Source organism: Crinia signifera, chromosome 4, assembly GCF_055691185.1.
Source record: "Crinia signifera chromosome 4, ASM5569118v1, whole genome shotgun sequence".
NCBI classification, from domain to species: domain Eukaryota; kingdom Metazoa; phylum Chordata; class Amphibia; order Anura; family Myobatrachidae; genus Crinia; species Crinia signifera.
Genome location: NC_139220.1, coordinates 80,760,673 through 80,784,613, shown reverse-complemented (window position 1 = coordinate 80,784,613; position 23,941 = coordinate 80,760,673). Strand labels below are relative to the sequence as shown.

General features: G+C 41.2%; 1 protein-coding gene across 4 annotated transcripts in view; it reads left to right on the top strand.

Annotated features, from left to right (window-relative positions):
- The window catches only part of RAPGEF6 (Rap guanine nucleotide exchange factor 6), a 139,245-nt gene that overhangs the window by 52,587 nt on the left and 62,717 nt on the right, over positions 1-23,941 (top strand). For 2 of the 4 annotated variants that reach the window (XM_083181896.1, XM_083181894.1), the window contains exons 7-14: positions 903-1,067; positions 4,383-4,490; positions 8,252-8,455; positions 12,573-12,681; positions 13,813-14,059; positions 16,655-16,812; positions 18,508-18,522; positions 22,154-22,394. In XM_083181896.1, the coding sequence (XP_083038022.1) occupies positions 903-1,067; positions 4,383-4,490; positions 8,252-8,455; positions 12,573-12,681; positions 13,813-14,059; positions 16,655-16,812; positions 18,508-18,522; positions 22,154-22,394 (1,247 nt within the window). The remainder of the gene's footprint in view (positions 1-902; positions 1,068-4,382; positions 4,491-8,251; positions 8,456-12,572; positions 12,682-13,812; positions 14,060-16,654; positions 16,813-18,507; positions 18,523-22,153; positions 22,395-23,941) is intronic. The other 2 variants (XM_083181897.1, XM_083181895.1) reach the window with 1 other exon arrangement.

Below are 23,941 nucleotides of genomic sequence, written 5' to 3'. Positions count from 1 at the left end.
TGGGGAACCCATATGGAGACTATCTTCCTTCCTGGAATGCCACCGATTCTGCTGCCTGCTATCCCTTCTGTGTTAACCTGCGCTTTCTCCTTTCCTTTTATTTTTGGAAAAATAAAAAATAGGTTTGAAGATCTGGGGCAGGATGCAAAGCGGGTTATCGCAATGGGAGTTTTAGCAGCAAAACCTGGCGATAATCCATAGAAGCCTATGGGCTTTTTATTGTAACCCCTGCTGCCCCGCACAGACCTCCACCACCCTGCACAAACCCCCGCCGCTCCCCACTCTCGCTGTGCTGCTTGGACCAGTGACCTACTTCCAGGTGCAGGGAGGAGGAGGCGGAGCCCTGCAGCAGCAGCCAGGGACAGCAGGAGGGAGGAGAGCTGCCGGGGACCCACTCACCCCATGCTGGCTGCTTCGCAAAGGTCAGATCTTATCGCAAGAGCTGCCCGTTGCTATACTAATCACATATGTTAGAGCATATGCAATTAGTATCATTGCGGTAGACAGCGGAGGGGGGGGGGGGGGGCGGTAAGGAGTGGCACATGTTAGTGCATCCCACCCCATGTTATGTTCTATTTTTTCCTGCCACTTTCCTCATGTCCACACAAAACGACAATCGTGTCTCATAATTGATGTTTTGAATTATTAGTAACAAGATTACATTTCTAATTACTTTCCTACCTTTTAACCTGTTTCATTATCTCTAAAGGTACATTGGAATCTATTATATGCAACAATACAAAAATAGCTAGCTAATCTGTCAGCTGTCTTCACTTCGTTTTACTGTACTGTCAGTGGTAGAAAAGGAGGGGGAGAGAGATAAATAAGCCAGATAAGAATGTACTGTTGTGCAATGCACAGTTACATTACAAATATTACGTATTGTTTATTTTTTATTTTAGGGAACACCAGAAAGACTCATCTCACACTTGATTGAAGAGCACTCGATTGTTGACCCTACATATATAGAGGATTTCCTTCTAACATACAGAACTTTCCTTTCAAGCCCATTAGAAGTTGGAGACAAACTTTTGGAATGGTTTCAGATAGATAGTCTTCGGGACAAGGTTATTGATTGATTCTACAGATTATTGCATTTTAACTTGCTGAGACAATATTTGCAATTAGGGACTCTTCATTTATGGAGACCTTTATGTTTATGCACAATTGCATTTTTATGTCTGCATTTTTTTTTTTATCTTAGGATGCATGCACCGTGAAAATTATATTACACAGTTGTACCTCCAGCAAAGTTACACAAGTCAATATTATTAACATTTTTGGGGGTATTCAATCTTTTGCTGATATTTCCTGACAGGGGAAATACAGTATTGTCACTCGCCTATTCAATGCTGTAGTTAACTACAGCAATGCTGCCGTTACAGACAGCACTGAAACCTGTCAGATCGGACATTTTTAAAAGTTGGATCTGTTTTGTCGGCAGCAGATTGTTGAATTCACAGCCGTTTTATGACCATTCACAGACATCGTTGCCAATTACAGGACTTTCCGACACTCGACTGTCGGTACATTGAATCATACTTGCCTACTTTTGAAAACTAGTTTCAGGGAGATTATAGTTGGTAGCAGAATGTTGCACAGGGCCCCATTGAGGGAGTGTGCCATGCTCCTCCCAAAGGGCGTGTCTAATCCCATATAATGTATGGAGAGAATGTGAAAAGATATTGTGAACTTGGCACCTAGAAGTGTGGGTGTGTACTGCTACATCTGAGAGGAATATTTTATAATGACTTATATACAAATGTAGGTGAGCCCCAAAGCAGTTAGTTAGTAAGAGCTACTATACTTGGTAAAGTGCTGGGAAATGGTGTTGATGATTCAATGTAAATGTATCTGTCTCTCATTCCTTTTTCCCCAAAAAATGTAACAGTGTAATGTGGTCTAGGTGAAATGAGGGAGATTTCTAGACTAATGAGGGAGAGAGGGAGATTTCTGCTATTTCAAGGAGTCTCCTGCAGAATGCAGGAGGGTAGGCATTTATGCATTGAATACCAACAGTCGAATTAGTGTCTGAAGCTGGCGAAACAGGCCGGGATTACGACTGTCAGGATGTTCCAACATTTGGAATTCTGGATTGAATACCCCCCTATAACTTCTGGACATGCAAAAGATGTATGCTCGCTACAAAGCAAATCTGAAGATACTTATAACACATCTGTAAGGGCCTTCATCATGTTTATACTGTACCTAAATTGCATGAGGATGTTACAGATATGTGTCTCCAGGTGCAATGACCTACAAATGCACGTACATGCAACACTAATGAGGCTTACATCTGCAATCTGCAGTATATGCGTGTCATCTGTCTTACATCAGGGGGATGTGGCAGATCCTTGCAACCAAAATCTGCACACTTCTCAGACTGATTCCTCTTTGTTTTCCAATAGCATCATTTTAAATGATAAACTTTCTAATAGTAGAAAGAACCCTCCATCTTATGCACAGTTGCCTACCTTCCTGCATTCTGCAGGAGACTCCCTGAAATAGCAGCAATCTCCCTCTCTCCCTCATTAGTCTAGCAATCTCCCTCATTTCACCTAGCCCACATTACACTGTTACATTTTTTGGGGAAAAGGGAATGAGAGATAGATACATTTACATTGAATCATCAGCACCATTTCCCAGCACTTTACCAAGTATAATAGCTCTTACTAACTGCTTTGGGGCTCATCTACATTTGGATATGTAATTTTAAAAGATTCCTCTCAAATCTGGCAGTACACACCCACGCTTCCAGATGCCTCTTTGACAATCTCTTTTTATATTCTATCCATATATGGAACTAGACACGCCCTTTATGTGGAGCATGACACGCCCCCTCAATGGGGCTCTGTGTAAAATTCTACTTCCAACTATAATCTCCCTGAAACTCATTTTCAAAAGTAGGCAAGTATGATCTTATGCATGCAAGAAATACAATTATTTGCACCAGCCCCTAACCACCCACAAATGATCTGTCTGTTCTAAGCATATTTACTTGTTTTTTCCCAGCACTGCATGCAGACACATTTGCTTTTACATTATCAAACTGAATCCACCATTTGGTTGTAAACCTTTGGTTGTAAGCTGCAAAACATTGTAATAACAATTTGGGCGCATGTACACTTTGCACACAGCTATGGCAACATGCACAGCAAATTAATGCACTTTTAACCTTGCCATAGTATAAAGTCTATGGGCCAGATGTATCAAGCTGCAAAAAGGGATAAAATGGAGACTGATAAACAACCAGCCAATCAGCTCCTACCTGCCATGTTACAGGCTGTGTTTGAAAAATAGAAAAAGGGAAGGGTGAAACCGCGCTTAACTAAAACATGCAACAGGTATTGGTAAAAAATATACGAATATTTAATATTATGAAATAAAATATAAAATTAAAGGATTACATATCCCATAAAAACATTGATACCACAACGAGTTATGTGTGAGATGGTATAGTCACCCACAATATGCTGCACAGTCCTGAGTCCGTTCCTAGAGTGCCTCTGTATTGATGTCCCAATAATGGCTTTGTTAGGAGAAAGGTAATCTCCAGTCCAGGGAGCTCCTTGTTGTTGATAGGTGCTCTACCTGGGGTTGTGTTGTAAGGGACCAGGGAGCGCCGGATGTTGGTTGGTGCCCTACCTGGTAATGGATGGTAATGTCCCAAATTACAGGCTGGTGGGATAGAATTCCCGAGGCTGGTTCGGTCACAGGGTTTGAATTGTATCTGCAGGTTGGCTGTGGGTGTCCTGGGTCTCTTTTACCGACACGTTTCGCTGTAGAAGCTTTATCACCTTGATAAAGCTTATACAGCGAAACGCGACTCAGGACTGTGCAGCATATTGTGGGTGACTATACCATCTCACACATAACGCATTGTGGTATCAATGTTTTTATGGGATATGTAATCCTTTAATTTTATATTTTATTTCATATTATTAAATATTCGTATATTTTTTACCAATACCTGTTGCATGTTTTAGTTAAGCGCGGTTTCACCCCTCCCTTTTTCTGTTACACGTTGTTTGGGACTGACATCCCAATTCCGAAACCGCTGCTTTAGCTTGACAACTCCTTCCAGGCGCACTCTAAGGCCACACTGGTGACCTAATCTTTTCTCTGTGTTTGAAAAATAACAGGTAGTTGATGATTGGCTAGCTGTTTATCACTCTCCACTTTATCACTTTGTGAAGCTTGATACATCTGACCCTAAATGAGTTCACTTCTGTCAATAGTACAGTGTAACTGAAAAAGCAGTTCTAATTTAGTCAGTTTGCATTAAAATGCAATGAATTAAGGGAATTATTTATTTGCTATGCAACATAGTGATGATATACAGCATAATGAACTGCAAATGATGTTCTTATGTACTGTCATAGGTAACCCGGGTTGTATTGCTTTGGGTGAACAATCATTTTAATGATTTTGAAGGGAATCCTGCTATGACCACATTTCTGGAGGAATTTGAAAAGAATCTTGAAAATATGGTAAGTTCTATGTACCTCTTTTGTCCTATGTAACTTCCACCGAACAGCCTTAATGCTTTAATATTAATAGTATCTAATGGGTAAATTTACTTAAGAATCTAAGAATTCTAGTAATGAGATTCTGGGCGGGTTTGTACTAACAGAAAAATGCGGTAAAACCCCCGTTTTCTGGGTTTTACCGCATTTTGAAATGTACTAAGACCCAGCCACCGTGTATTGGCTGGGCAGGGTATCATCACCTTTGGGTGGCTATACCCTATAGAAGCCTATGGGCTTCTTATCGCCGCCTGCCGCAGACCGCAGAAGCCGACCGAGTCGCATCCTCTATGAAAATCCTCCGCCCCCGAGCAACATGTCACAGCCGGAGGTCCTTCCAGCTGCAGGGGGAGGAGGAGGCGTCAGGGACAGCTGCTGAAGCCCAGGGATGTGACGGAGACCCCCTGCACACCACATCACAGGTATTGCGGGTGGCCTCCATCACCGCATTGCGATGCTAGTTGCATATGTTAGTACAAATGCAATAGCATTGTTGCGGTACACCGGCGAGGGGCGGCAATGTATTTTAATACATCCCGCTCCCACTGTCTATAATTTTCTATGATGTAATAGAGACATGATATATGGAATCATATTGGTTTCTATGGGCAAAATGACCTCTTTTCATTTTTAGAAGGTTTAGTAATTTTAAGTGTGCACAGTTTTGTGTATTTCATTTTTACATTTATAACATTCCTATTCAAGTGTTTTATACACTCAAGCCATGTGGTGACGGGGTGACATTTACTTCAACTTCAGTCCAATTGATAGGAAAGAGCAGACATGGACCTCTCTTTTCCAGGGCTGCCTCTCTGTGCATGTGTGACTGCTCTCTTGTTAGGTAAAGGCTGGATCTCCAGGCCTCACTCCACTGATACTTCAGATATAAAATACAGATTCTGCTCATGTGTCCTGCTTTGAAATTGGCTTGTTACTGTAGCTGGATTTTGCACTTTCCATTGATTGCTTCTAACCTTGACATGTTCGTTGGATTCTGCAATTGCCTCCTCATGAAACTCGATATTGACTCTGTTAGTGTAAGTGACCTTTCCTTGCCCACTGCTAGGCCTTCACCTTAGACCTGGGGTAGCCAACCCTAGTCCTCGAGAGCTACCAACAGTGCATGTTTTGCAGGTCTCCTCACAGAATCACAAGTGAGCTAATTAGCTCCTTCTGTGAATCTTTTAAAATGTGTCAGTGATTAATGAGTGCAGCTGTGCAGCAGCTAGGTTGTCTGGAAAATGTGAACTGTTGGTAGCTCTCGAGGGCTAGGGTTGGCTACCAATGCCTTAGACTAATAAGTGGATCTTGCCAGCTACCTGCCCTGACCTAGTCTTGTTTATGGTGATCAATCCTCTGAACTTTTCACTTAGTATTTTGAAAAGCATAAGGATTTATAATAGACAGCCTTCCCCTTTGTGATTTATTTGGAAACACACCACTAATCCTTTTGGATTAATATTTGGATTTTCTTGAACTGTGCCTCTCTTGTTTTGATCACTGGATCCTATGGAGTGCTTTCCTCTGACTGGATCATTGTGCAGACATACTCACCTTGATTCCACACTCTCATATGGACCTTTACGATCCAGTAGAGACTCTTGGGGCAGTATTCAATGAGAAAAGTTCTCCGTGTTTTGTGGAGAATTTGTACTTTTTTCGCCGTGGAGAGAGGTTTTTTTTCTCCAAAGGCGAGCCACCCTATTCAATGTGAAATATTCTCCGTCTTTCTTAGTGATTCTCGCCGTCTCTCTCCGTGAAGAAATTCTCCATCTTTTGATGGAGAGCAGGAATGTGAACTTTTAAACTAAAAGGGTGTTTTTTTTTATTTTGGTGTCAAAAAATCAGTTTTTTTTTTCTGTGGAGGGCCATGTTATTTTTATTCATGTGCCTATAGCACATGAATATATATTTAATTTTTAAAAAAATATTTTTTTACATTTTTTTTTTTTGTCTTTTTTTTACACAGTGCAGCCAGCAGGGGGCCGGAGCGCTCGAGCCGCTCATTAGATATTCATATATTCACTGCACCCGAAGCACGTTCGGGTACAGTGAATACTGGGTCCCCCGCTGGCTATAGGGGGGGCAGCCTGTGCTGCCTGGGTCCAGGGGAGCCCTGCTCCCCACCCCATATCCCCTGCTGCAGCCAAGAGAGACTTTAATCTCTCTTGGCTGCTACGTCCCCCGGCTCCCTGACAGCTCCCTGCCGCGGACGCTTGTCCGCTGCAGGGGTTAAGACTCGCCGCGAGTGGCGGCGAGTCTTAAAAACGTTGAATAGTGGGAGCAGGAGTGGCAGCGAGCCCTCCGGAACACGGAGAGTGCACGGCGAGCAAAAAAAAATGCTCGCCGTGCACGGAGAATTTTTCCATTGAATACTGCCCTTGGAATTTATTCAGAGGTATTTTTCAGTGTGCACTATGAACTTCCAGATACCTTTGTGCAATAAAACTAATATAAATATTGTGACAAGGATCACATATACTGGGTAAAATATCAAGCAGCATGCTTATTTATTGTCAGCAGTTAGGTCATTCACATGGGTAAACAGCAGTTCACAGCAGGTACAGTAACAGATTACAGTGTCATATTTTATGGTCTGACAAATAATACAGTCTAATGGCTCCAAATGTAACCCCAAACACCCAGTTTATCACCTGGCCAGCTTATCCAGCATCAGGAGCCCTTTACCTGTCTACAGACATCTTTCCTAAACTTGCCTAACCTGGTTTAACCAAAACCTGGACTGAGTCCATATTTAACTGGAGTTATATGCTTTAACCATGGTAAACCCAATATGCCTGCCTGCATATATATATATATATATATATATATATATATATATATATATATATATATATATATATATATATATATATATTCCATGTACTCTATTATGAAAAGCTTTTCTGTACTTAACTGTTTCTGTACTGTATTGTGTGTTAATTCTATATATTAAGCGCATTGTGTCCTGTTGGGGAAAGAGTGCTATTGAAATTTAAAAAATATATATTTTTATATATCTCAGGTTAGTTTGACAACTACTGTATATATACTGTATATTGTTCTAGTGGAAAAGCTGCTTGAAATAGTATGATGTGGTTCTAAGGAGTTTATGGAGGGGTATGCAATCTACTTTGAAATGAAACGAATAGTCGATGATTTTGTATGCTTGCATTTTGCATGACTCTACAGCCTCTTACCATGCTTATGCAAGGTATCATACAGGCTATATGCCTCCTGACTATATTTGGCCTTCCCTCTTCGACAGCTTCTATATAAACGCCAGCACCGCGTGGGGCGCTGCCATTTTTTGAGTTTGGAGGAGGTGGTTTCAATTTGGCTGGAAATGAAATGGAGTTTGGAGAACTTGGAGAGTGTGGCACAGTCCTCTTTTTGGAAACCAGAAGCAGTGGATGCCCGTTCTCAGGACCAGGGACAGCACTAGAAACACATTTTGTGCGGCTGCTTCTGCTTTCCAATAAAAGGACTGCACCACACTCTCCAAGTTATTTGCATTGTAATGGTGTTAATAAATAAATAAATAATGGTATAGAGGGGTCAATAATAGAAAGGGGATGCATACCTATTGTTTAACTACCGCTCCATATGAAAAGCCCAGATCCGCCCCTGAGCTGTATTCCTTGAAATCAATGTACTAAATTGAGCAAAAATATTGCATTATATGGATATGTGCATGCATATTAACTGCAAGCTATGGCCCACAGAACATGAAAGGACACCTCCGACTGTTAAACATTGCCTGTGCTGCAAAGGCTAAGTGGAGACAAATCACATTGCTTAAGCCATCTCGTGAGTCACCCTTATGCTTCACTTTTCTTGGAGGATGTGATAAAGGGTTTGGTATTTTTGTGGACTCTGTTGAAGCTTCAAGTAGAGCTGCAGAAGCTGGTTTGAAGCGTGGAGATCAGGTATGTAAGATAATTTAGTGATTTATATTACCTTTGTTGATTATCTTCCTTTGACTATAACACTGGGGGGCAGGGGTTCCCAATCTTTTTCTAATCACGGCACCCTAGAGTATCAGAATTTTTCCACGGCACCCCAAGGCCCCAAAAAATATATATAAAATTAAGTAGACTTTATATGTGTTTTTATATGTGTTTATATGTGATTCTTAGGTTCAATTATGTGGTAAAGGGCAGGATTTGCTTCTGATTGTACACATTTTATGATTGGCAGCCACCAGCACTGGTTTTGTCCAAAAATAATTGGTCATAAATAATTTGAATTGGTCCTGGATGACCAACCTGAGGCACCCCTGCAAGTGTCCCGAGGCACCCCATGGAGCCTAGGCGCACAGTTTGGGAACCACTGCTGTGGGGGATATCCAAATAGAACCAAAGAAACATTGGATGTGAAAAACTGATGTCTTTTGTGATTTTACTTTCAGGGCTCATTGGATAGTCCCCAGCAGCTCCCTGCTGGGCAATTACCCGTGATCACCAAACGTGGGTACTTGGATACCCCCTGTATTGTACTGAACAAATGACTTCTGATTGTAGGGCTCTATTTGCCAAATAAAACTCTAAGGGGGTAGTCAATCTCTTTTTCTGACTGTTGGAACATTTTCACAGTCGACAATAATGGTCAATTCAACCAAAACTATTCAATCTTCAAAAATGGATACCAGTGCTGGATGAAAAGAAAAATATATAAAATAGACAGTTTCTCAAAATGTAAACAATTTATTGACTGACATATACAGTATTTTATAACAATAACTATATTAAAAGATAAAATAAAATAAAGGGAGCAACTGGAAATCAATTAATATGTGTAAGTCCCGGGACTAGGGTTTTTTCCAATAATGCCTTGCAGCTATTTTAGTTACCAGTTGCTGACGGCCATCCACTGAGTCGGGTCCTATAGTGCTTTTTAGGAACAATGGCTGTAGTCCTAAAAATGGTTGGCACAAGTCCTTTTATGATAAATGACCTGGGTGTGAGGTCCAAGTGGCTTATAGGCAAAGCTCAATGTGTTTCCCTGGGTTGTTAGTATCCCAGATTCCGCAGAACCAGTTGCTGTGTAAAAGTTAAAATAAAGAGTTAAAATGAAAAAGAAGCATTACATGGACCCCCATCCTAAGCATAAACAGCCCTGGGCTCTTTGAGCTGGCTCTGGGTCTAAAAATACAAGAGGAAAAATACATAGGGTACCCACAACTCCCCACATCCCCCCACTTTTTAAGCTTTAAAGTTAAATATATATATTCTTAAAGTATACAAAATAATTTTGTTAAAGCCACCCTCTGCTTTAAAAGTGTGTGTGTGTGTGGGGGGGGGGGGGGGAGGTCATAAGGAATGGAGGGAGCCCCAGAGATATCAGTGTATCAGGCCCCAGGATCTCTGTTGCCGGCCCTAACGCAGGTGAGGAGACACTTCACTGCGGCTACGGGAGCAGGGACCCAGTGTTTGAGGAGACCCTTCACCTCGGCTACGGGAGCAGGGACCAAGCAGCTGAGGAGACTCTTCACTGCAGGTATGAGAGTAGGAGAGACCAGCACTGGTGATAACTAGACTTGCATCCTCTCCTCACCTCTTCCCCTGTCACCTCATCTCCTCTCTCTCCCATCACCACCCTCCATCACCTTGACCCTTGTCACCACACCCCCTCTCACCTTACCCCATCACATAAAGCCCTCTCTCTCCCTGTCATCTAAACCCCTCTCACCTCGCCCCCATCACCTCATGCCATCACCTCAACCTGTCACCTTACCCTTTTCACAATGCCCCATCACCTCACCCCCTCTCTCACCCTGTAACTTCACCCCCTTTTACTTCACCCCCTCTCACTTCACCCCCCCATCACTTCACCTTGTCACCACACCCCCTCTCCCCCTGCCACCATCATCTCACCCTATCCCCTCACCCCGCTCTCTGTCACCTTAACCTGTCACCTCACCCCCGTGACCATGTCACCTCTCTCCCTGTTACTTTACCCCCTCTCTTCCTCTCACCCCTCACCTCCACATCACATCACTCCTGTCACCTCACCCCCCTTTCTGTGTCACCTATCCCCCCTCACCTCGCCTCCCCCACTGTCATCTCATTTCCTTTCTCTCCTTATCACCTCACCCCATCTCACTGCACCTACTCTCACCATGCCCTGTCACCTCACCCTGTCACCTCACCCAATCTCCCCTGTGCTCTCTCTCGTCACCCCGTCTTTGTCACCCTCTGTTTTCCCTGCTGTCTTTCCTATTTTTCTCTCTCTCGCTGCTCTATCTCTCTCTCCTCTTTTCCCCTGCTCACTCTTCCCCGTTTCCTCTTTCTTCAAGCCTCTCTAACCTCTTTCTCACCACTCTCTATGGGCAAGATGTTTTAAGCATTGAAAAGTGATAAAATGGAGAGTGATAAACCACCAGCCAATCAGCTACTACATGTCATTTTTCAAACACAACCTGTGACATGGCAGTTAGGAGCTGATTGTCTGGTGGTCTATCACTCTCTATTTTATCACTTTTTAAGCTTTGTACATCTGGCCCTTTATCTCTATGCCCCTAGTCTCTCTTTCTCCTCTATCGCTTTACTCCCCACCTCTTCATGCTTCTTCTCTCTTTCCTCCGTCTCTACCAGTCTCCCCTCCCCCTCTCTCTACCTGGTTCTGTCTCTCTCTTCCTGACATCATCTCTCTCTCACACAAACCCATTTCTCTCTCTGATACACACTCTCTCATTCTCTCTCTTTCAGTGATACCCTCTCTCTCTGACACTCTCACTCCTGTCTTTCTCTTTCCCTATCCCTGACATTTTATCTTACTCCTACTCGCACCCCTCCCCCTCTCTTGCCCCTTCTCTCTCTCTCACCCCTTATATTCTCTCATTCCTTCTTCCATGAAGCCCTCTCACCTCCCAGAGCACACCTCTCTCCCTCTCCTTTTCAAACCTTTTCTCTTTTTCTGACTCCTCTCACTTTTTCTCTCTTCCTTCCCCGGCACTCTTTGCCTGTCACTCCACTCAATCTTTCTTCTTCTAGGCATTGTAATGATGATTGTGGGGGGCCCCTGCTATGGGGCCCACAAAGTTCTAGTTACGCCCCTGTGTCTATCGATGAAGGGCTGTGCTGACATTATCGGGGAGCTGTGATGTCTTTGGGGGCTGTGCTAAACACGGCAGTATACACATGTAGCCACGCTCATCTGTACCGCCAGCGTGACAAGACAGGGACACTTGAGCGTCTCACATGCTCACAAGTATTTTGCCACAAATGGGGCATGTGAGTGTCACATGCACGTGTGCCTCATTCTTGCCATGGCTTACCATTCGCCGTGAGAGCTGCATGAATGAGCGTGGCTCATCTGTAGCTTAGTGGCCCTCCGGCTTCTTTGAATTTTTTAACGTGGTCCACACTGTCTAAAAGGTTGAAGACCCTGTTCTAGAGTTTGTAGGGGCCGGTGGTTGGGGTTTAATGGGGATTGGTTTCTCCGAGTTATTGCACTTTTGAAGAATTGTATTTTTACTTGTAATGTATTATAAACCTATACACCCACACTGAGCGTTTCTGCTTCTAAAAACTGTATACATTATACTGTACATAAGATAGAAGTGTGAGCATGGCAGTGTGATCTGGGAAGAAAGCATAAATGTAAAAATCATCAAAAGCCTCTAAACATTTTGTGTCTTCTCTGCGATGATAATCTCCTCTTAACAAAATATTAATATGTCATTATGGGGTAGTACAGATAGCTTAGCATTAATGCCTCACAGCACTGAGGTCATGGGTTTCATTCCCACCATAACCATACCCGTGTGAGAGTTTGTATATTCTCTCCCTGGGTTTCCTGCGGGTACACCAGGTTCTTCCCACATTCCCAAACATACTGGTAAGTTAACTGGTTCCCACCAAAAATTAACCTTAGTGTGAATGTGTGTGCGTGTACATGTGGTAGGGAATATAGATTGTAAGCTCCACTGGGGCAATGATTGTTGTGAATGGACAAATATTCTCTGTAAAGCTCTCTGTAATACATTTGCGCTATATAAATAGCTGGTAATAAAAAAATTATGTGACTTTTCTTGATTTAAAGATCATGGAAGTTAACGGACAGAATTTTGAGAATATCACCTACACAAAAGCAATGGAAATCTTAACAAATAATACTCATCTGTCATTTACAGTGAAAACCAATATTTTTGGTAAGTATTTTTTAATTTCATTATATTTTATAAATTCATGATTTCAATGCAACATTGCGGAGTGGTGAGGCAAAGGTGCTGACTGCATATATTGTAATACAGGTTGAGTATCCCTTATCTGAAATGCTCGGTATCATAAGCATTTTGGTTAAGGGTTTTTGAATTTTTTTTCATACTTACCTGGTCCCCCAGCAGTGCCCCGATGGTTACCTGACATTCATGGTGTCCCCTGGCGTGTACATCGGCCTTCTGAATCCTCTTCAGCGGCATCTCTGGTCTCAGGGGTGCATTGCGCAAGAGCGAGGGTGTGCCGGTGACCGGGGATGCTGCTGCAGAGGATTCTGATGGCCGCCGAGGACACCGGGTGATGAGGTATGTATGAAAAAAGAGGGGGTAAACAACAAAAACAAATATTCTGAAAAACCGCGGTTTTCGGAATATTTTGGTTTTCAGAATATACAGATTAAGGAGACTCAACCTTTAGTAGCATTTACAGCTTAATGCTGTATGGGCAGTAGGACAACAATCTGTTTTTAAAATAATGATGTTGCCATGTTTGTTTGCTATCCCAGCTATCTTACAATGGGTAGGTGCATTGGCATTCAGATTTGTCCTCATACATCTTTACTGTAGTCATGCCAAAAAGCCCCTCTTGGCACAACAGATCCCGTAAGACTTTGCTAGCAATGGCCATCTCTTTTTTGCCAAAAATGCAGTGCAATGGGACTGGTAATGCGAGAAAACTTTACACAAAATATTCAGACGCTGATTTGTACCTAAATGAAGTCCAATTAATAAAAAAAACCTTTGTAAAGTAAGTATTAAGCCCTGTACACACGGTGCGATTCTAGCAAGAATCACCGGGTATATGGTCGCTGAGTGACCATATTCCTGTGCATACGGGGTGACTGTCACCTGGAGCATGCTTCCGCGATCAGCCCTGCTCGGCGGCCAGGGCTGGCAACAGGATTTTTGGGGCCTCATACACCGATATCTCTCTGGCTTTATTTATAGTTATCCCATAACTAGATATCAGCTGATGTGACTGCAGAAGCTTAAATTGTTTTCTAGTGAAATGCCCAAACAGCACTATTGAAGTACATTTCTTCTCCAATTGTTCTGTTCTTACAGTGTTTAAGGAATTGCTCAGCAGAACTGGAAAGGAGACAAAGAATGTCATACCTCATACCTCAAAAGTGGCAGAGAAAAAAAACAACAGACATTCCATTCCAAGTGTGCCTGGCGATATGGAACACATTTTTCCTCAGGAAAAGACAAATAAAAAAATTAAAGCTAACACCGTGTCTGGCGGTAGGAATAGGATCCAGAAGATTTTGGACAAAACACGCTTTAGTATATTACCAACTAAGCCATTCAAGTAGGTATATTATATTAACTTTATATAACTATTGATAGCTAAATAATACTAAAAACACCAGAAATATAAAGGGTAATAAACCATTTTCAAATACATTGTAGGGACATCCAATAATCTGATCCATTTCCGGACTATAAAAATGGCCTGGGGTAGCGATTATGGCTAATGGTCATTATCAGAGTATCGAATTAGAGGCCATTTTTATTGCCCGAAAAAAGGCCTCTCGATCACGCGATAACACATGGGAAGAGATCATCATTATTACTTTTTATTTATAAGGCGCAACAAGTGTTTTGCAGTGCTGTAAATAGGGCAAACATTAGAGCAATGCAGGGAACACAGAATACACATAACAGTAACTGAAAAACAAAACAGCTGTATTGTGTGCTAATAATTGTGCTGCTTATTGTTACCTGTGCTCTGAGATGTAGGGAAGCAGGGGAGGTTCCTGCATGCTACCAGGGGCAGGTTCTCATTGGTAGAGCTGAAAGAACACAAGTGAGAAGAGATGCAGCTATAGATGGTAGGTGCAGAACCGCCAACAGGGGGGTCTCGGGGTACCTGAGTCCCGGGCTCCGCCGCTCTGACAGAGGGTAGGGCCCGGGCTGCTCTATCCCAAGCACCTCCGGCCCTTCTACACAGCCGCACCCCTGACTTAGCCGCGGCCGTCTGCACCCACGCCCCCTCATTCATCCGCCATCCAGTGGTTATTATTTATGCAGCCTGGGCACCCAGCTCCGAGTTCATTGCGGGCATGCATCAGCAACCCTGTTATATCCTCCTGCTACTGCTCTCCTGACCGGACAACTCGGGGACTGTATTCCGGGACAGAGCAGAAGCACAGATGAAGCTGCCGGCATGAAATGAGAGCACTGGGCACCTCACACAGTGTTCTTCCATGATAATGGGCTACTGTGTGTCTGGGGCATCGCTGGATCACGGATGAAGCCATCATGTACTGTAAGCACAGTGTTATTCTGTGTAGGGGGGTACTATGCATATGGAACAGGACAGGAGCAGAGAATGGGAGACAGCCCCAGTGTGATGTGAGCTGAAATGGGAGCTACACTAGTGTTATAAAAGCATTTCTATCATGTGTTAAGTAATTATTTCAGTACAGTGCAGACTTCATGACCTGTGATCCCACCAGTCCAGCCTTTCCAGTCCTGCGCATCCCATGTCTTGCCTTCACAGTCCTTTGCACCCCAGGTCAATCCTCCCCTGCCCTTTGCATCCCAATTAAGGACCTGTCCAGCACTCTCTGCCCTGCATCTTTATGCCTCACCTATCCCCCCCCCCCCCCAACTGTGCCTCCACCCAAAGTATTTACAACTCCATCCACCTTTTATTTTATTTTAGGGGGGCCCTACCTACTTTGTCAATCCTGGGCCCCGCAAATTCTGGTGGCAGCCCTGGGTAGGTGAGTAAGAGAGCTGTAACTGATATGCAGGAAGAGGGATGTGAGAACAGTAGGGAAGAGGGCCCTTATCTAAAGTTTAGGGGGAGGAGGAGACAGACAGGCTACACGAGGAGCAGGCAAGTAGGCCTGAAGGCAAGAATTGAGCATGGCCAGGATATGAAGCGACAGGTTGGGAGAACAGCCTTGGTACCATCCAAACTGTTCCATAAAGGTTGTGTTGTACATACTATAAGATGCATCACTGCATTCAGATGGATTGCTATTGTCCATGAATGTATAATAAATACATACACATGTATTCAAAGATGAGTTTTGCAATCAATCATTAAATCTTCCCCAGCTGTTGTTCTTTTGCCATAGGCTATCATGCTTTAGGTTTAGCCAGTGGTTCCCAAGCTGTGTGCCTTGGTACCCTGGGGTGCCTTGGGACATTTGCATGGGTGCCTCGGGTAGTCCAGGAGAAATTCAAATTGGTCAGTATATTAAGTAAAACTATTGCTTGTGTCTTAAAATAAAATATGTGGACAAACAGAAGCTAATCCATCCCTCACCACATAATTTAAGGACATTTAAACACAATTTACATAATATAAAAAAAAAATGTCAACGTTTTTCAATAAGAAACATCTAGCTTTGGGGTGCCATGAATCAAATTCTGATACTCTAGTTGGGAACCACTAGGTTAAGTAACAGTGTTTTCAGTGTAGGAAAAAAATTACCATTATGGTGTAGAAAGGAAAATGCTTAATATAATGCTTAAAATGCTTAATATAGAAGCAATTTTTAATTATTTGTCATCGGTAATGATGGCCTCTGTTTCAGCTCATTATTATTGTTGCTCTGTACCAATAAGGAGAATACTAGAAAATTCGGTACATATGTAATATCTGGGCTCCCGTTTTTCTTATGAGACCGCGTCCCCTCGCGGGGCTCGCTGCGCTCGCCACGCTTCGGGCACGGTGGCTCGCTGCGCTCGCCACACTATATAAAATCAACTCCATGCGTAGTTGGATAGTAGGGGTATGAAAAAATGGGGTGCATTTAACATGGGAGTCCAGATAATACATAAGTACCGAAAATTCCACAATGCATTATAACAACAATATTATTGAATTATACATTGTGTGCAAAAAAATTCTACCACTTTTTGTAACCTGCTTAAACTCTAATTTTAGCGATGGCAGTGTTACACAGTCTCAAGATGACAGTATTGTTGGTACTAGACAGTCCAGACACAGTGTCGCTATCATGCCAATCCCGGGTACACTTTCTTCTAGCAGTCCTGACCTGTTACAGCCCACATCAAGCATGCTGGATTTTTCCAATCCTACAGGTAAATATTTATTTCATATACTTAAAATGTTTTACTATTAATTTATTATGTCAGTTCTTCATGCATTTTATTTTATATTTTACTACAGTTAACATATAGAAACTTAGAATATATCTATGTTATAAGGCATATTCTCATACAACGCAGCTGCAAAATGGAATCTATAGGATTTAAATACTCCATGGCCCCAAATTCCCCTCTGACTAAATGGTTTCCCTGATCTAACTATTATGAGCCCCAACTAACCTCACAACATTCATAACGCCCTTGGAATTTGATAGATATCTCTGTTCTTTCCTATTATATATATATATCTCTCTATGTCAAATGATTGATTGGTGTGATATGGCACTGCCCTCACCCTGTGTCCCTTTTAATTTTCTCACTTTCCTTTATTTATTTATTATTAATTATTTGAATTTAATTTTTCTCTTCTTCTGTCTGTTGTATGTGTTCCTTCAACTTAAGTGAACTTATATTAATGTTATGTGTCTTGTGCTCAGTGCAGATTGGATATCTATGCAATATTGTTCTCGTATAATTACTATTTTCTGCATATTTTGTAATGGAGAATTTCTCTAATAAAAATATTCAGTAAAAAAAAATATATGACAGCAGATAAGAACGACTCGACCATTGTGAACATACATATACACTAGGTTTCTTTTTTGGGGGATCCATTTGTATATTTTTGGATTGTGGAGGAAACTGGATTACCCAGAGGAAACCTATGCAAGCTTGGTGAGAATATACAAACGCCACATAGTAAGGGCTGTAGTGGGAATCAAACCCATGACCTCAGTGATGTAAATCAGTAATGCCAACCATTAACCCATCTGACCTGCCCTTTTAATATTATCGTAAAATTGAGTGTTGGGCATGTCATTTAATATCTCTTTATTTCTAATGTGATTAAGAACGCAATATCATTTTTTTAATTGTTTCTACAATATGTCTCTATTGTATCATATATGTAGCTAAGTCACATGGATCCAGACAACCAGAAATGTGAAAGGAGACAACAGTATTTGGCCAATCTGTCATCACCCCTAATTAACAGCTGCTACACTTAGGTCTTGGTCTTTGAGTATGTGCTGCTACAACTTGTATTTTCTGCCCCATAGTGCTGAGTAAAAAAAATAAGTCTAGTGTAGCAGTGACTCCAGATGGGGGGCTGCAGTACAGTTTAAAGTTCAAATAGAGGAGGCGCAGCAAATGCCACCAACTGCCGTTCCAACTGACTCACTGGCAGTTGGTGTGGCTCCCATATTTTAATTCGGAACTGTGCTGCAACCCCTCCTTTGGATCCGCCACTGGTCTGGTGTGCGACCGAGCCAAGTTACAATGCCATTGCTGACGTTTCATTGTAATGGCAACTGACCCTTTTGCTTCTAATAGGATCGTTCACTTAAATGCCAGACTATGACCCGGGAGCATTTAGTGAATTTATTGGGTTTATGTGCTGGAATAGTCCTTTCTCCCGAAGCAGTATGATGGGGACAGAATATATGCCTCATACCTAGCCCATATACTGCCCCAACATTCTCTCCACCAATCATGTGTGCCACAAACATATACGTTTGAGTAACAGTTTAAATAAATGTCAGAATGCCTTATTATATTAAATAACTGTTTTTGTAAGGTCTATTCTAATATACAATTTACAGCTTTGTTTATGTTTTTGTATGCTTTCAGCTGCTGGATTTTATTGTAAGTATGTTAATAACAGTAGTTTGAGTCTATGTTAATATTTAAAATCTGTCATAAAATTTTTACAAACACAGCCAAATGAATGTAATAGGACAAGGAATCACTAAATTTAATTTGCTAATGCCTTTAAATAAATAAATAATAATAATCAAGTAATACAGATGTGTCCACATACATCTAGTCTTTTTTGCAATGAATGGTCCTTCTAGTCCTGCCATTCTGTGGTGTGACTCAGTGTTGCTGAGAGCTGTTTAATGCAATTTTATCCATTAAAGTGCATCCTAATTGCTAAATAATGCCTATGCACTAGCAGCTCTTGCTGGTTAAAATTGTATGCTGCATGCCTATATTTTGTGTATGATTGCGGCTGTATCTGATTAAGCAATTACAGTATATGTTATGGAGGTTTCTGGAAAACCCATTTTGTAAATCAGATGCTTTTAAATGGAAAAAAGTAGCACAAAAAAGACGCTTGGCACTAACTAGTCACATGGCACTCATGCATTTTTATGTGTAGTTACATATTTGTAAGTAGAAATGTAGATGTAAAAAAAATGTTATATATATTTTTTACTGGTTGTGGAGTGTTTGTTGCTCCTCAGGAATAGTTTAGATCACAGGTTCTCAAAGTCGGTCATCAGGACCCCACACAGTGCATGTTTTGCAGGTCTCCTCATAAAATCAAGTGAAATAATTAGCTCCACCTTTGGATCTTTTAAAATGTGTCAGTCAGTAATGAGTGAACCTGTCAGGTGACCTGGAAAATGTGAACAGTGTGGGGTCCTGAGGACCGACTTTGAGAACCACTGGTTTAGATAAGTCCACTGAGGGACGCAGTCCCACAAACCTCTACCTATATTAACACAGATACAATGCTTATTTATATTTAAATGCAAGACAGAAGCAAAAGGTTCAGATTATATTTTGGGCCAGATTCTCTAAGCTTCAAAAGTGATAAAATGGAGAGTGATAAACAGCCAGCCAATCCGCTCCTGCCTGACATGTTTCAAACACAGTCTGTGACATGGCAGGTAGAAGCTGATTGGCTGACTGTTTATCACTCTCCATTTTAACACTTTTGAAGCTTTGCGAATCTGGCCCTATATCTTAATGATTTTCCTTGAGATAAAGCAGGGCTGTTGTTGATCTATGCATCCCAGCATGCCCTACAACAGTTTTAGCATGGTCAAAAAGCAACACTATAGCAGGGCATGCTGGGATGTGTAACAACAGCTGGAGGGCCAAATGTTTCTCATCTCTGAGCTAGAGATTTGTGATTGTAGCCACTGCCCAGCTGGAAGAGGTAACTGAGCTCAGACACTTGAGGTCCTTGCTGCCTTGGCCTTCTAGCTTCAGAACTCTGAGTCACTGGCCTCTAGGTCTAGGATCCCTATATATATATATATATATATATATGGAGCCCTGTTTGGCAGTCATTCAACCAAATGATGTATAGAAATGTAGAAAATCCCAGAACAAGTAAAGCGAAAGAGCCAAGTAAATTTTGAAAACCATTTAATTGTATTTAATTTGAGCATTGCCAAGATAAAAAAAGGTTAGAATTTTTCTGATAAAACACTGGAAACATTTGGGTCCCCTCAGGTGCAGCCATCTTGGCCCAGATGTACATGCATTTACCACAGACAATTGTTGCCTTGAGAACTATCATCACAATCAGTTAATGTAAAACAAATTGTATTTGGTACTGATATTTCATAAAAAAAACTGTCAAGATCTCATTACAATTGAATTCTCTTAACAATCCAATTAATTATTTATTGTGTAGGCTTCTGAAATGGAATTAAATATAGCAAAGATGTTTGTTCCTGTTGTCAATGAACCACTTTGTAAAACTTTGCAATGCGTTCGGATTGCAATACATTACATTATTTCTGCAGTCCATGGATATTGCTTGGATGTGTATTTACCTTTGCCATTGATTTTGTTTCTTCTTTGTCAGACATAAGGGGGTATCCAATTAGCTGCGATAATGTGATCTGTAATCGCAAGTAAAGTTATCACACCTATCGCTGTGTTAACCAGTGAAAAGAGCAGGTGAAAATACGTGAAAATACGTGAATCAAAAAAGTAACTTAGGATAACAGTATAGAAGTATATTAGAGGGCATATTAATACGATTTGGGGGACCTTAAATGTGTTAAATGGCTGCAATATGCATTTTTTTTTAAAAAACACTGAAGAAAAGATATAAAAAAACAAGCTTTTGTGTGTAAAATAAAAAATCTTATAAAATTTGGAGTACATAAAAATGAATTTTAATCTATATTTGTGTCAATTAAAGGTAAATTCAAAAACCTTACAAACACAACAGTTTACTCCCAGAGTCCCTCCTGCAAATTTTACACTTGTCCCACTCACCAATATACCTGTCCCATACTTTGTATCCCCATTTCCATCACTTTGCACTTTTTTACAACAAAACTGACATTTTATTACTGGCTAATTAAAAAAAATTGAATCTTCAAAGAGCCTAATTAGTCATTAAATGAGGTGGTGAAGGGGTACTGAACCAAGTCAGACATTCACAATGGGATGCAGTTATAATCCCGGCAGTCGGGATCCCGGCATTCAAAATCCCGACGGCCGGAATCCCGACCGCCAAAATCTCAACACTTTCTCCCTCTATGGGTGTCCACGACACCTATAGAGGGAGAATAAATTAGTGTGATGAGCGCAGCAAGTGCAACGAGCCCACAAGGCGGGCGATCCACGTCCCCCCTTGTCGGGATTTTGGCGGTTGGGATTCCGGCGTCGGGATTTTGAACGCTGGGATTCCGACTGCCGGGATTTAGTACCAATCCCTTCACAATAAACCCTATGGAGAAGTATTGCATGCGAGTAATTGGATAGCTGAGATAAAGTGAAAAGCTTTTTTTCCAGCGAAAACTGGTTGTTGCAGCTATTTGAATACCCCCTCATAGAATAAGAATGATGATTAGTAATGTAACATAGAAATGTGAATTGCCAGATAGTAGCTAATTAGTGCTTGATATGAACTAATGACTAGTGATTTAATGAACAAATAATACAATTAAAATAAGACCCCAATATTTATACGTACTGTAGATTTTTCTTTTTTCTTTTCCAGTCCCACTGAAATTAAATTGATTTATTTATTACTTTACAAAGAAAATTAAAGGAAATTCACTTTGTATATGGATATTTTTATTGGTTTATATTTTGATAAACAGTACTCTTAGAAATATGTTCATCTGATTTAAGACCATGTTTTCCTCATACATTTTCTGGTCCTAAAACTGCAGCCTTTTCATTCCTTTCTGAGCAAATGCACATTTATAGTATTATGTACTAGTGTCGTCAATGTAGTAATTCTTAAGGTCCCCATACACGCTGCGATTATCGCATGCGTTTTGGGCTATATATCATCGCATACGATTTGCATGCGATCGAGACCTAGGCCCCATATTCAGATCTGTTCACAGTACAAATTATGTGCAGCACATACTTTTTGGACTGTGCGATCGGATGCATCGCACCGCACAGCAAAAACGCACCGTACATGGGCACCTTTACTCATATTGTATCTATGACATTATCACGTTAAGTTTATCTATGTAACTGGTCCCTGTTTCTTAACTGTGTTTGGCAGACATCCCTGACCAAGTTATACGAGTCTTTAAAGCAGACCAGCAAAGTTGCTACATCATAATCAGCAAAGACACTACTGCAAAAGAAGTGGTGAGCCACGCACTGCATGAATTCAACTTTACCTGTTCCCCAGACACCTACTCTCTCTGTGAGGTTTCTGTTAGTCCAGAAGGAGTTATTAAACAGAGACGGCTTCCAGATCAGTTCTCAAAACTAGCTGACAGGATTCAGCTAAATGGGAGGTAATTCTGTCAAAGAAATATAAAAGTATTTTGTTGTTAGAATTGTTAATGACACGGATGTCAAATTATTTTGTTTAAAAATATATCAAACTTTTACTTATAGTCTCTTGCACAAACTGTGACTTTAATGTAACGGCAATTGAAAATGATGACAGTTGTCACTAGACCTTTCAGACGAGCCATTGTACAGTAGTGTAGTGGTGCATTATGAGATGTACATGTATAATCAAATCACAAAAATACACAGAGACTGCACTAACAATACAGTTATACAGGTGCCAAGTAACACGATTCCCAAGTTCATTTAATAATACACATGCAAATTAAAAAATATATATAAAACATTATGTATATAAACAGTGTAATTGTAAATAAAAATAAGTAACAATGCATAGGCAGTAGTTCTTTGATTAGGGCCAGGGAAAGAATAGTGAGGGGGCACTGGATATTCTTCACTGGATTTGCAGTGTTCTCCACACATCATTTAGCCTCATTCCCCAATTCCTTTCACAAGCCTCAAAAGACACCGGTACTTTCTTTGTCCAAGCTTTGATAAATATCCCTTTTAGTATTTGTTTGAATCAATATATGTATTTGTTGGCTATGAAAGCTTATAAAACACCTGACGCAGAGGGAGGGGTGGATGAACCTGTCATTTTTAGGCTGTGGTTGATATTGTTCTAGCTCTCAGTATGCAATATATATATATATATATATAAATCAAAGTACAGACCGTTATAATTTGAATAGAGGACACTCACCACATTTCTGAAGTTTTGAAAAAAGTTTAATACATCACCAAAGAGTTGACGTTTCGGACCTGAATTGGTCCTTTTCAAGACACACAGAGAAACAACCAAGCAGCATTGTAGAGGGTAGCATAATGAACTATGTCTTTGGTGCCCCCTTAAATGGTCCAAAAACCAACTCAGCTGGGTAAACCTATTAAAGTTGTCTCAAAAGCAACAAACTTATTCAGTGGATACCTATAAACGCATACCTGCAAGGCATCGCATGCATACATACAGCAGCACTGAACTCAGCGTGTAAGCCGGGCCGTGTGACGCAGATACCCAGATCTAGTATGGCTATGTGTTTAACTAAGCCGGAACCAAATCCAGTGAAGCAGAGAGAGATGTTCATCCACTATTTGTTTATTTTGTTCTTCAACAAATTGTCACAAGCAAGCAGCAAAAAGAAACGTCCCAACGCTTCTTACAAAGACTTCATCAGGGGCACAATATTTAAAATAAAAAAACGGTACTTATGTAATATCTGGGCTCCCGTTTTTGTTATGAGACCGCGTCCCCTCCTGCGCTCGCCACGCTTCGGGCACTATATAAAATCAACTCCATGCGTAGTTGGATAGTAGGGGTATGAAAAAATGGGGAGCCCAGATAATACATAAGTACCAAAAAAACTTTAGACTACTTTAGAAGAAAAGTCTATCACACCTTCCCTGTTTGAACTGATTATCAATACCAATAATGGAGATGGATATCTGCAGATCCAGCAGTGATATCAGCAAAATATGGTCTCTCTTTCTC